This window comes from Athalia rosae, chromosome 1, assembly GCF_917208135.1.
Source record: "Athalia rosae chromosome 1, iyAthRosa1.1, whole genome shotgun sequence".
Classification (NCBI taxonomy): Eukaryota; Metazoa; Arthropoda; class Insecta; order Hymenoptera; family Athaliidae; genus Athalia; species Athalia rosae.
In genome coordinates, this window is record NC_064026.1 from 4,586,955 (window position 1) to 4,601,576 (window position 14,622).

At 47.9% G+C, this 14,622-nt stretch overlaps 1 protein-coding gene across 2 annotated transcripts; it reads left to right on the forward strand.

Annotated features, from left to right (window-relative positions):
* Positions 1–767: 767 nt before the first annotated feature.
* Positions 768–14,547, forward strand: LOC105692942. Of its 2 annotated transcripts, none has more exons than XM_048649695.1 (4): positions 768–1,033; positions 11,951–12,225; positions 12,733–12,990; positions 13,087–14,547. In XM_048649695.1, exons 1-4 carry the CDS (start codon positions 1,024–1,026, stop codon positions 13,576–13,578), a joined length of 1,035 nt encoding a protein of 344 aa, XP_048505652.1. In that variant the 5' UTR covers positions 768–1,023; the 3' UTR covers positions 13,579–14,547. The 2 variants fall into 2 exon arrangements, with proteins under 2 accessions (XP_048505652.1, XP_020712007.2); XM_020856348.2 differs by lacking the exon at positions 768–1,033 and adding an exon at positions 4,309–5,211.
* The last annotated feature ends 75 nt before the right edge of the window (positions 14,548–14,622 follow it).

Below are 14,622 nucleotides of genomic sequence, written 5' to 3' on the forward strand. Positions count from 1 at the left end.
CGACAAATTCTCACGTCGTTACGCGATGGTTATGACGTTTTAAACATCCGCGTCCCAAACGGCGAAGGGGGTCCAGGGGGGTTTCACTGCCAAATTCTGACAACGTATACGACGACGTTCCTCGAGTTCACGCCTCAATGTTTACTTACAGAGCTTGCGTGTACGCAGTGTCGCGGGCACCGCTTGATTTCCGGCCACGATCTACATTATATATATCTATATTCACACTGTACCACACGCACGCCGGACGAGTTACATAATAATTGTCCCGTCATTGATATATATATATATATATATGCGCGCGAGTCTTTCACACACCTACAGATATATCGTATAACCGAGTGATTCACCACCACCACCTATTCGTAAAACTGCACCATAACGTGCAACGCGATTGTTGTCACCTTTTACAGGCGATGGGTCAGCGCCACTTGACACCATCTTATCTCACGGGGTGCGACCCGCGCCGCTGGTCGATACCTGAAATAATAAACGGCGTCTCAATTAGGGGTGGGTGGGTACGGGCGAGCGAGCGTGTCCAGGACGAATCGTTTGCCTCTTGGGGTCGGGCATTTCCAGTTTCGTTGGTTGCGGACCGCTGGAATCACGGGGGCAATTTCCGCAATGGTTGCCAATATAGTTCGGCGGCTTCCAGTGCTGACGAGTAAAATTCTGCGAAAAAATAAGGTCGTGGTCGGTAGTGATGTCCGATTGGTGGAACCGCCCACGCCGCGGTTGGTTATATAGCACTCTTGTACCACGCGGAGTTCATTCATGTCTCCACTCTAGCGTATAGTCATTCATTAATCCGATCCGACGACCCGCTCTCACGAGGGCCCGAGAATCACACTTCCACACACACACGCACGCACGCACACAAGACGACACGTGTTCACTCCATCGCATCGTCTCCGACGCTTTTCTTTTTCGAAGCGTCGATCGACAGTTCGACGAATCAGTGAATGGGGATATCAGAGGAAAACTCATCGGTCGATCAACCCTTTGGATACTCAACGACGAAGCATGTTATACGGTAAGAATCGTCAACGAATAATTATAAATAAATATCATTTCACTTCGCGTGCCTTTCCTAAGCTGGATGAACACACCTCCGTCGTCGGCTACGAAATTCACCTGGAATACTTCCAGGTCCCGTGCACCGACGGTCGAATGTAAACACATGTGATAAGCGCACTTCGGTACACCGATGCTAACGCTACAGGTACAGGTACTCGAGTCGGCGTGTATCTGCACACGATAAACGTGTAGAATGCCCCAGCTATCTATCGCTAAATTCTTCCATGCAACTTTGAACATTACGTCATTATCGTCGCGATCTGGGGTGGCGATAAAAAGCCAGGTGTAATTGTATACATACAATGATTCGACAATCTTTTTTTATTTCCAAAACGATCCACGTTCTTCTTCGGGCACATTCAATTTAATTAGCGCGTTACAGAGTATCAAAAACGAAATCGATTCGAGGAACTTGTCGGATATCTAAAATCCACTAGTATGCGACGATCTTTGGACTTTCGCTTCAAGTACAGTTGTGTATGGCAAAAAAAAAAAAAACAGTAAAATGTTCACGTCGCCGAATAATGAATCAGTCGATCGGCGCCCACGGTAGCGTCTCTCCTACGGAATCTGTTCAGACCATCGTTCTAGTCTCCCTATCGATCGATTGTAATCCGCGATCAAATTCGACACGACTCGAGCAAAGCTCTGAATCTGTACGTTGTGAATTTTTTTCAAACTATCGCGAAAAACTAATACGAGTATACATACGCGATAGTCCCGTCGCGAGCACGCATGAGGTGAAGGGAAGGAAAAAGAGAAGTCGACGGTTTGAAGAATGAGGAATAATCGTAACGGACGGAAACGAACCGCAGAAAGCTCACCGATGCTCGTTACTATTTACCCGAGCCGTAATATTCCAGTTCTTGCGTAGCGGATGATCGAGAGCGCGGCGGGGCGTGAAGAGTTTTCCATGATAATCGCGACGCTGATTCACAGTCACAACAGCGGAAAACTAAAGAAAAACTGGTAACGCGACGTACCGTATATTGCTGTGCAATTTTCGCTACCGTCCTACCGGGATGCATTATAACTGCAGCCCGTCGACGCCCTTGATGTAATACGTACGCGATTCTCGTACACACGTGACGTAACTCGTTTCTTTACGTAACAGTTATTACAAATGACAATTGAAGATCAAATCGAACTGTGCCTGAAACTGAAGAAACCAAGTCGGACTTAATCGCGTCAATATACCTTTCGCGGCTGATAAGCGACCTGCACTTGACGAGGTGCAGGTGTAGTCGTTCTTCCGTTTTATTCGCCGGAAGTATAAACGATATTCGCAATATTCAATCGAACTGTTTGCAGGCGATGACTCGGTCGTCGAAAAGTCGTACGAGGGAGCCGACGAAAATTCAACGTCCCTTAGCGTGCGAACGGAGTTTGTGCAACGATATTATCGATCGTGACGCGGTAGGAACACTACCGTAGTACAAGTGGTTCGTTTGTTGTTCGATTTTTTCGCGACTTCAAATTGCACATGAAAATTATAGATATTATTGTAAGGCAATCGCGAGAAATAGCTTCGTTCTTCGGTTAAAGTTATCATTGTATAATATAATGTGAAATAATTGCGATGATCTTATACGGTGGGATAATGACTTCACCGATGAGGATGACGACTGTTGTTGAAGAAAAATTGTCGGTCAATGTTAAGTCATGCCTTCGTTAAATCGTGTGTATAATTTTCCTCGCTTTCAGGACACGCGACTTCGCGTCGTTATAGTCGGAAGCACGATTCCGTTTCTTTTCTCGTGCAGCAAAACTTGTTGGAATTGTCGCTTCGGTGTAGTTCAGATCCTTCGATAATATGTACGGCTGCACTGCGTACGCGGTCTGTACAACTCGACTCAAAAAAGAAGAAGAAAACGAAAACGAAAAAAAAAGAAACAAAAAAAAAATCTACGACCACGATCATTCCCTGATAATTCTCTAACGGCCGCAAGCTTTCACCAAGAGTCATAGCCGATTGTTACGTCAATGTAATCGCGGCGGGCCCATGCATGGTCTTTAGCGCTTATAACCCGTATAGTAAGTTGGCCGATCACGGAGCCAAAATAATGTATGACTAATAAGACGGAAGAACCGACCGGGGTCTTGTCACCTGGCAGCGTGCGGCTTCACCTGTCGCTGTATAACGAGGGAGGTGCCGTCGCGGGGTTCGCCTTCGGGGGATACCTTATCAATGACGTCACACGTCACGTGTACAGATCCAGATACATCTGTGCGTGTGTTTTCACAGATTGTAACCCCATCCTTATCGTCGCGGCTTCGAAAGTCCCTCCTCGACGACTTTTCCTGCATGGGCAGGCAGTAATTGTGGTATCGTGCGATCGTGATCTCTTTCGAGCTGGAAACCGCTACTCATACGTATAATCATCTTTAATGGTGAGATACGTATGTCATTAGCAGAAACTGCGGTTCGCCACCAATTTATTCCGCGTGTGCAAACGTTATCGCTTCTTATACTTCATATTTTTCATTCGGATTCTGCGGGGAGAATTTTTCCCAGCTAGCTCATCCGCGTGCACGCGTATCGAAAGCACATCAGTCGAAATCGATGTACTTCTGTCGCCGTGCGATCGTCGCAACGCGAAACGGTGATTTTCCGGATATTCAAGGTTGAGGAATCAAAAGTGTTGTACGTTTCGAGTGAAACCGTGGAGTTGACCCTAGTTCACGTCGAGTCGGTGAAATATTCCCGGGGGCATGACGCGTGGAGCTGCATCGAGGTTCGTTAACTTTACGACCGGCACGATTGCGACCCGTAATTGTTTCACGCTAATTCTGATTTTATCGTCAATTTCCACGCACCTCAATTTTCCATAAATCCCGCGGTCGCATCAAAAAATATCGCCAACATTCTAAACACCCCGAGGTGTTTCCCGTAACTCCATCGTCCGCGCATCGATGCTTCGAACAATAATTCCAAAAACTCCGTGCTCGCTATTATCGCACCCGAATCCCCCGTTCGCTTCTCTCCCGATTATCACCCGAGAATACAACCAGCATTAATGTCCGCGGCATAGATGAGCATGCAACATAGTCGGACGGTATGTTGCTCTCTGTTTAATAATATGTACCTGTGGGTAATGAAATTATGTTGCCCGGGGGTCAAGTATCCTCGCACGCGAGGGCGGCATGTGTGCGAGATGGGGGAGGAGGTCGGGGGTGAAGAGAAAATTATGGGGGCAGGGGGAATGGAAAGAGAGGGAGATAGGGGGGAGACCGAGAAGAGCGGTTTCCCCGTGGAGGAGGAAGCTGGAGGGAGAAGAGGGCCCGATCGGCCGAGTGAGTTGGCAGTGAGTTAAGCGAGTCAGGCGCGCGCCCGGCTCAGTCACCACGAGATCGTCTTGCCGAATGGTCAAGTTGCGCGTTTCTAAATCACGTTATAGCGACGCTGACTTACTATTTTCTTACATCGGAGTGGGATAGAAATTTATGAAATTTGAAAAAAAAAAAAGCAAAAACAACAACACCAACAAAAAAAAACAAAAAACAACGAGGTAATTTCATGACACGGAAGGAATAAGCTCGACCGAGAAAGATCGAAGGGACAGCTCTGAGCCTCCGAAAGGGATCGGCGCGTTATCGTTCACGGTAAAGTGCACACCACTGCCAGGGAGATCCTCGAAGATATTCCGCGGAGATCGACGAAAGATCGACAAACGGATAATTGACGATAAAGAAGTGAAGGCCGATCGTAACGGGACGGTTTGCTTCGGAAAACGAAAGATGTGGACATTTTTATTGCGCTGTTACGTGTCTATAACTTCAATCTGAATTTATTGATGGCCGCCTCGGAGTGATCGATACATCGATACCTCGATCGCGATCTTTACAGTTGTGGTTTTCGTTATATATCTTGCGTTTAAAAAAAGAAAAAATAAAAGAAAAAATAAACGAAGAAACGACGATAATATAAATTACCGCCCCCTTCCCGAAGCAACGGTCAGCCGCGGGCCCAAGTGGATGCTGCAGCGGAGGATACTTCTGGTACCAAAGCTAAGAAGGATAAAGCGACGCTGGAAGAAGCGGCGACGCAGCTGCTCCTGCAACAGGAGAACGCGCAAGAGATGATCTTCGATTTGCTGGTGGCCGGAGCATACGCCCTCGCCACACTCAGGCGGTGTGTGTACATTGTTAAATTTTGTTTATCAATTGCTAGTTTAATCTTAAGAAATACTTGAGATCGTTAAGGAACCGGAAGGTCCCGCGCGCCTCGCCATCTTCTTTCATCCCTGAGCTGTCGGTCGCTTGCGTTCGCGATCCGAGATCTCTTCGTCTTACCCTTTCTCGCTCATTACCCGCGTTGATCTCATTAAATCGATGATATTCCAAGGTGTTCGAACGGCAGGTGTATCGTGGCTACCCAGCTTAAAGATACAACTGCGCCATGTTTTCTGTCAGTTTCTTTACATCCGCTGAAATTCTTGCGATGAAAGTAGACGGAGGTATACATATATACCCTTGGTATTTATTCTCCACACCGAGCACGGTTTCGAGTTTCGACACTCTACCGTGCGCATATGTATGTATACTAATATATCGACGACGTAAAGAGTTTCAATCGCATTGTAGATTATAGCTTTTCTCGTACATCGGCGTAATTTGTTGCGGTGTGAAACCAAAGGCCGCATTGAATAAGAGTTGCGAAGTGAAACGGCAAAGTTGTCGCGTCATTCGATCCGACTCCTCAAACTTTCAATTCCATGCAAATTTACAGACTATTCGGTATCACCACTTCGGTCTACCCTTAACTTTACAGATCTGACGATCGGTCGACGAATGCAACGGGAATCGAAAAGGGATACCACGGGCGCCAAAATTACCGTCATTTTTTGCGTCAGTTTTTGAAATTGTTTCATCGACATCGGCGAAACGTCATCGTGGATAATCACAATAAAATGTTTCATTTTTATCGTTCGCCGATCGCGATAACCGTTTTATTCACTCGACACTGGATCACGGAAGATTGTAATTACGTTCAGATAAGAATTAGTACCGACGGGGTATCGGGTGTGCAGCAGTTCGGCGGTTAAATATAGCAAACTCCTCGTCCGACGCAGTACTTAATATCACTCAATTGTTTATCACTCGAAATAATATTGTATGTAATTTCAATCCTTGATACCAAATATCTTAATGACCCGGGGTCCGCGAGTCGATTGACGGTATTTTTATATCCAAATTAGTAAACGCGTGACTAAGCTATAACTGAGTCAGTCTTACGGTGTTTATTTGGCTTCGGTCTACGAGGAGTAAGGCGCCCAGAGGGAGACGATCTTATCCCGATGCTCGTTGCTTATACTCAACAGCCGCATATAGAGCTATGATGTTTCCGAATACGAATGATTGAGAGAAATCGCGTCGAGCTGGTCGATAACCGAATTTTCACGACAAGGTCGCGGAACGAGGGACGAATCTCCTCTGCGGATCTTCGGACGTCGGTCCAAGAGACCGGGAGATTTCGATCGATGAACGCGAATCGGGAGGTTCGTCCGACATTGAGGAGTCAGGGAAGGAAGGAAGGAGGGGTGAGGGAAGGTGCCATGTTTCGTAGGACAAATCACATGATTACTTAAAACAACGAACGTATCGGCCCCGGTGTAAAGATAGATGGGATGACTGAGCTGTGTGCTCGGAGCAAACGCACGTGTTTACTCTGGGCCCAATGATCACGGAGACCCTTTCCTCACGGCGCAAGTCACAACACTAGTAAAGTTACAAAGCAAAGGCAAACAGATCCGAAGATGGGCCTTAACCAGTTTATCAAACAAGCGGTCATGTACGACGCGCCGGCCTCAGCCCTACGGGCAAAGCTCGAGCTCGCCCGGGTTGCGGCAGCAGGGACCGGGTCCCGAAACGGCCGAACCTCCGGCGTCCTGGCGGAGTAGAGTCAGTCGGTCGGTCGGTCGGTCTCGCGCTGCGGAACGGAGGCTCGTATGTCGGGGTTACCGAGGTGATCATCGCCTCCCGGGTGGGCGCCGGCCGGGACTGACTAACTCTCGACGTAGCGAAGCGAAGGATCCGAGGCAAAGAAAAGCGGGAGCGAACAAGGACGCGGAGACACGACCCTCGTTACAAGTTTCACAGTCAGATCGGAGTCGGTCTGGCCTATTATAGTCACGCGCATCGTGTAAAGGTGCGGGGCCCTAAACATGCTCTACCGTCATTCGCCACGCGTCCCCGTGTCCGCGGGGGGTTACCGCGAGACGACCATATCCTACGGTCGAGGCGAATGTAAACGGAAAGAGGCGAATTTCTCATGACCTTTTCGCGTCTCGAAGGACACTTATCGGCTCGAACGAGGATCCGTACAAGTTCACGTGACTGGGTCACGACCGACGCCTTCACTGTTGCGCTTATTAATCGAACATCTGCCTCCGTTATGGAGACGCTGATACGTGTTTTTTACTTCACGAACCCCTCCGGGCGTATACCCAACTTGTCATCCGCGAAAGATTTAGCACCGTACCTTTTGATTCCCGTCCCGCTTCTCTCGCGTCACGACTGCCGTTGGAATGCAGATCGCGATCGGTACCATTCCTACCGCGTTAGCCTGACAAAATTCACGTCGCACGGATCTCGAAAATTTTCCATCGATCCGATCGTACAAATGGTTTCGGCGTTATTAATCGGTCAGGTGAATACCGATCCGCGGTACCGATTCGGGTTGGTTCCGGGCTCGTAGAACGGCCGAGTTCGAGTTCACCGAGGTTCACGAAGCTAAGACGACGCACACGAGCCAATATAGTAGTCACGTACGTGTTCTGGGAGTGCACGCCTCTGTCATCGTGTAACGTAAGAGTAGGTATATTCGTGTGGGACAGGCGAGCACTCCACCGTGAAATGAAAATATTATGCCAACGCACACTCGGAGGAGCCCAGGTTTCCACATGGGGTGCAGCGAGAGGCAGGGGTGTGACGAAAAGGCGCGCGTATGTGGAGGTCTCACGTCGGTATAAGCTCGCGAGAGAGCCTACGACCGTAACGCGTGCGGTATTAGAGGTTGTCGCTGCGGTCTCGTATGGAACCTGGACTACCGTGGCGGTGTAACTGCGTGCCACCGGATCGCGAGCATAAGCACATCCAAGTGTCGTCGAAGCAGTAAAGATTAAAGCTATGGGATCGTTAATTTGACACGAGTTGTTGTTCGAAAAAACTGGCCCTTTTATTAACGTTAGTTGTAATATATTCACGGGAGTTATGACACGCGAGCATGCACTCGACGCTCCCGAAGGGTTGGCGTATCCACATTACCAGCTGTTATCGCCCCGGGGCTCTCGAAAGCTCGCCTTATCGGTTTCTGTTGTTCGGAATTTTTTCGATCGGATCTCCGGGGGTCGAAATTCGGAAAATCTATTTGACGAATCTTGTATTACAAGATGAAGGACAAGGCGACGAACGGAACGATCAGAATCCAGGTACAGACTACGACTACCGCCTGATTCCGGTATAGCGAGGGTATCTGTCGACAACTTTTTGTGTCAATTTGTTAATCGCGGTTACGGGTTATACCTACTTACTCGAGTCGAGCAGGTAGCTTCTCGATCCTGCGTTACTGCCGGACTGAAGAGACGCTCGACAAACCGGGCTTGAAATAAATTCAGTTTCATAAATTCCTGTCAAGCCCTGACGATCTCTTGCGCTCGTACTCCGTACCTACGCCTCTCTCGACGAGCCCGATGGCTGCCGGACATCTTACAAAGCGCATAGGTATTTCACGAGGACGAAGGTACCGCCGCGTCCGCGACGATGATACGCTCACACCTAATTAACCGTACCAATGCGTTGCATCGATGCGGTTCGTCGATCCATTTCATCCCTCAAATCGTTAATTCGATAAAAAATTTCTCGGGTCAAGGTGCGCGAGCCCATTAGCGGAGCGGGTGTAGCTGCGAATACAACTTCTAGCTACGGAGACCGGTGCGCGAACCACTCAACGAAGAGTCGATAAATTACTCGTAAATTCGCACAATCACCGCCTCATTGCACTAGCTCGTAACTTGACACCTTCGAGTACCGGTCCCGATTTATCTGAATGTTGCAGGTCACCCGGATACGCGTGCGTTTTCAACGATTATATCGTCGGTTAGCAAATGAACGGTCACCGTTGTCGGCGTCGACGTCGGAGGTCTCCCATATGTACCGCGGGCGGTGCGAGCCCGAGTCTTTTACTCCGAGTAGAAGCAATGTTTAAATTACTCGGCCTGAGGTGAGCGAGCTTTACGACCCCTCCGGCATTCAGAGTCCCGCGTCCAACGTCGTCGTAATCAAGTCAATATCCTGTGACGGAATATAAGTAGATTTCCGGTCGCAGGTTGGGCCTGCCGCTATACGTGTTCGGCCGAACTTCTTACTTCTCTTCTACGGAATAGCTGCGAGGAAGAGAAGTAATTATTCAAACGGCGGAGAAGCGGAGGTGGAGCGAGAGGGGGATGAGGAGGTCGGATAAATCGATGGGCGTGTTATGGCGCTCCCTGGAGCACTGGCCAAGTGAATCGCGGTGAGAAATCGCCCGTCACCCGTGACTCCCGTAGCAGTTGCAACGTCGCAGAAGCGAAAGAGAGCCGGTGCGCGAATTCGAACGCAAAAATTCCGCACGTCCTCCGCGAACAGCGGCAACGGTCGTGAAGGGTCTCGCGACCAACGCGAGAGCTCCCGGAATCGAACGTGACTGTGAAAAATAAGCGAGTCCCGTTTCGCTCGTCGTTCAGAGACGCGACGAACTGAAATATTGTTCGCAACTCGTTCGAAGAGCATTTTCACCTGTTGATCATCGACGACCCGAGACAACCCGCGAGGATGATGATGCAACGCTACGATTTCCACGCTTGTAAACTCACAAGCCGATGTTTCTCGTATGCAAAGATCGCACAATGTGAACAACCAACGATTACGAGAAGGACTCAACGCTCGTCCAACGGCAGTTACGTACGGAGAGATCTGAAAGCAGCCGCCGCACCATCCGCGGCGCACTCATCACGTGCTTTCCTTGAGAGCCGATAAATATGTCACTACAGCAATCATATTTGCACCCAAGTCAGCTCAACGCCACAGCGCGGCTGTCACCTCTGAAAATAAATGATACGTGACGTCATGTCTGTAAACTGACATCACTGATCCATATCTCTCTACCTCGTCTACCCCGATACAACCGCCGCTGTTGCAGCACCGATATATTAACAGTGTACGGTTGTAGCGTAACGTTACACCTTCTTCGCCTCTTCGTCCACGTGGAGAGCGAGCTTCCTCGAAGCTCCGTTTCTGACATATCCATCGGCGAGCACGTGCTGCGGCGAGACATCAACCTGCAGCTGCGTATGACGATGCGAATATCGCCGACGAGCAGCATCCGAAGGCAACGAGAGATTCGTCGAGCACGGGATGACCCGCGTACGGCAGTTCGCCAGGGGGAAAGGATATCGAGAGGAGAGAAAAGGGTCGGACGGACCGTTCCAGCCTGCTCCTGCATCCTCCGTGGGCGTGCGAGGGATCGCGACGCTACGTGGTGCTGCGGCGAGCGCACAGGCCAGACGCGACATGCAAATCTGCACACGACGCAGACGCGTTTCGGCTGTTTTCGCGTGTGCGACGCGCACACGTGTACACCTCAGCTAATCTGTCTGGCGTGGTCCTGACGTCATATATACATACGATGCAGATGCACGAGCTCTCCTCCGCGATCCTGTTCGTGCAGGCGCAATAATCCCGCAAGCGTGGCTGAGGTGGTGGCTACTTTGAAAATAAAAAAAATAAAAAAAAAACGGAATTCATGTCCCTGAGTTTATTTTTTTTTTTTCCATCCGCTGATATTTCATGGAGTAATGTCCCTGCGATCCGCGGTATCGGAGAGGGATCGAAGATATGACTGCGGTGGAAATGAAAGCTTAAAACTCCGGTATATATTTTCTTAACGCCCGGAAATTTAACGCAGACTAACTTCGAGCATTGTGAAACCGGCGACACAAAGTGTGATAGAGCGAAGCTGAGTGAACTTATACTCCGCCGCATGCGGAGAAAGCGCTTAGTCAAGGTGGATAAAGACACTGACGCACCGCGTGGTGCAGCCCACCTCGGTCGCTCCGGACCTGCACTCCAATATAGCAGCTGCGGAGTTTGAGAGCGCAGGCGAACCACAATGCATATTATATGGTGTATAAAGCTCGTAACTATTCAACTTTAGAAATACACGGAGTTTGTCGTCGCTCGAAAGCTCCGGGTAGCGGGTAGACGACGAGATAAGGACCTGGGTCCTAGCCTGCGCCGCAGCGCCTTCTCGGCTTCTCTATACCGAGGACTTTCCACGTCGCTTTCATCGCCTCCTCCATTTACCTGACTGCCTACTACTCCGTTACGAAACTCACCCACGTAGAAAACTTACAATACCGAACGACTCCTTCCTCCGCCCTCGCAACGCGAATAGGAAGTAGGTTGCCGCTCCGCCGAGAGACTAGAATTTATTATGCAATTTACTATACGCGTACTTCTATTCTCTCGAAGGGTAAAATTACCGCTCGTTCGTTCAGATTTTCTTTAAATTTCAACTAACGACAGGTTTTCCTGTCCTCTGCCACCTCGATCGCCCTGATATATTGCCCATCTCTGCAGCGCGTGTATTATGATTCGCGAACGCTCTGAGCTGGTTTTCTGAAACGCGTCATTTCCGATCCTTATCTCAGTTTCCATCAGCTGTCGAGATTTCAGACCCGGATAGAACAGAACTAGTCAGATTATCGAGACTTTTTTTTTTCTCACCTTACCAATATGAAATATATGTTTAGCTATATTCCTAGTGTGTATTTTTTTGCAAAATTTTTTACCGCATCTCACTCACGTGAATCCCCTCGACATTTTTTCATTGCAGATTCAGTGGCACAAACGGCTACTCTGACGATCTTCGCATTGTTTCTGAGTTCGGGCCTCGCCGGAGTTTCGGGAGCGCCGGTGTTCGACGTGCACGTAAACGTGCGGGACAAGCCTTGGGTCCAATCCTGCGGTAAGCCGGTCGCTTCGGCCCAAAGACCGGCCGCCCAGAGACACAGCGTTCATCGTACCCTGAAACACGTACAAACTCAGCTGAAGGTGGCGCAAAATCAATATCGAAAGGAGCTCAAAGATGTACGGGAAATTTACTCGCAGGTGAGAAACGCCAATTGAATATGATAAGGGGAATTTTGAGAGCGAAAATATTTGAGATAACTGCGCGTTTGAAATTGAGTGAGATCGGATGAAGGACGATGCACGGAGCGTCGTATTAGCTCTCGAGGATATAAGGTGTCAATACAAACGGATACGTGAGATAGGACTCGGCGTTTACATAACGCAACGCAGCAGTGCAGGTTGCTAGATGACAGCTATTATTGTTTTGTCTACACGTTCGGTGGTCAAAGCTGCTTATATGCAGTTGTAGCGGTTCCTTCGCGCTGCGCGATATTTTGTTTATATCTTTTTATCATTCCTGAGTTTATGGATCGGTGTGGGGCCGCGCTGAGCCGGCGTCTCGTTCTCGTTAGTCCTCCGCTAGATTTTTATTCGTTAGCCAAAAGAGAGAGAGAGAGAAGAAGAGAATCAATAGGGGGGAGGGTGAGTAAGTGGGATGCTGAGGCGACTGTTTCTAACACATGGGTGTCCGGTTTCCGGTTGCAGGTGACTAAAGAGTTGGAAGAGCAGTACAAGCTGCCATGGCTACCGGAAAATCAGTTCGAGTGGTATTACAAAGAGGTGTTGTGCCTCGATAAGTCGAAGAAGGCCCAAGTCGCTCTACCCAAACTCCACGATACTCTGCAGAGGTACGCGATCACCTTTCACAATCTCAAGATTTTCGAACTCAAGGCGGACGTCAACGATCCCGCACCGGAGAAACGAAACAAAGTCATCAACGGAATTTACCACGAAATTCTAAGGGTGAGTTGAAGAATTATTTTTTCACCCTGATCGAAATAATAACGTCACTTCAATGACGGTGGCCGTAATTACCTCCACGTTTTTCGCAATTTTCAGATGCTCTGCGAAGTCGAGACGGCAATCCTTACGCTCGGTATCAAACTGCCGTTGGCGCACGAAGAGGTGATAGTAACGGAAAGTCCTCACTGGACAAAGGAAGCGGATTTCACGCGTATGTTGGTGCAGGACAGCGGGATACTCAGATTGTACAAATTATTTCTCGACGACTGGTCAAGGGCATTGCGTAACGCGACCGCTAAGGGAACTGGTACTTGCGATCCGTCGAAGCTCCCGCCGTACGTAGCTGCGCCCAAAAAGGGGAAGAAAAATCACCAGGGAAATAAAAATGGCGGCAAGAAACGCGTCGGGGTCAAGAAACAGAAGCAAGGTCAACGTGCGTCCGAAACCGAGGGAAAGAAATTCTCCAGACCCGGTAAAATCCCGGGAAAGGGCCCTCGCAGAAAATTCAATGGTAACAGGCGGAAAAAAAATGGTATAAATTTTAATCTCCCTCGAAGGGAGAGGTCGGCGCACATGCAACTTTGGTAAACGAAAGACGGACGGACTTTCGTTAGTTGTGCGGAAAACGCGCATTTATCACGCGCAATAGTTCTCGCGATAGAATAGTAATTTCACTAACACTCTCGTCAACTATTTATTTCATCGACACTACGATCATTTTATTGAATGTATACATAATTAATTAGCCTAATGATAATATCTGTGGTCCTACCGTGTTTCTGGATGAAATATGTTCGAGCGAAACGAGGGACGGGACTAGAGACCAGTATTACGAGATCTACTTCAAACTAAAACAGTATTAAATCGAATCACAATTAGTGCGATTACCAATTCCAGGCATTTAGATGGGCGCAATTTCGTCGCTATCGTGCGGAGTGTGTATGTATATGAGTATAACGTGCCAATTATTATTGCGTTTAGGTAGAGATAATTGTTCGTAAGTTTTTTTTTTCTCCTAATTTTTGTAAATTATCATTTTGTACTATAAACGGCCAATTTCTTAATCGTATTTTTATCGTACAGCGTATCGTTAAATGTATAGACAATTGAAAAAGTATTTATTATAGCGTGGCTTCGAACAAGCGACGATGCTTAAACTAGTAAACTGTGATATCAGAACGTGCGTGAACGTATACAAAGTTCCTACGTTTTTTATAGAAACTAATTAATTATTACGTGTATCATCTGATTTTTCATATAACTTGACGTAATCGCGTTTTCACGTTATCAAAGACAACATCTTCATACCCGAAGACTAGAATCTCAAGTCTGTCCGAACGCAACAGTATTCTAATTCGATATCAATTCAGACAAAAATCATCTCTAAAACAAAAATTTCAAGATTGAAAAACAAAATACGTGACGCGTATGTTTCTCAATAAGTAGGAATAATTATCATTAGTTATTAATTAATCCAATAGTATTAGATAATAATCAGCCCTCTAGCAGGATTAGTATAATCGTAGTATTTATGAGAGATAAATTTTTTTTTTTTTTTTTTTCAAATACCAAGTATTTTATGAGATATATTTATTGGGCCCAAAAACGTACGTAACATTAATAACTATTTAT

Bases quoted from the DNA above. Each gene is read 5' to 3' on its own strand.
- LOC105692942 (XM_020856348.2), top strand. From the start codon at position 5,157: ATGATCTTCGATTTGCTGGTGGCCGGAGCATACGCCCTCGCCACACTC. The intron at 5,212-11,950 runs GTGTGTACATTG...TTTTCATTGCAG, and splicing joins CCTCGCCACACTCAGGCGGT to ATTCAGTGGCACAAACGGCT. The intron at 12,226-12,732 runs GTGAGAAACGCC...TTCCGGTTGCAG, and splicing joins TACGGGAAATTTACTCGCAG to GTGACTAAAGAGTTGGAAGA.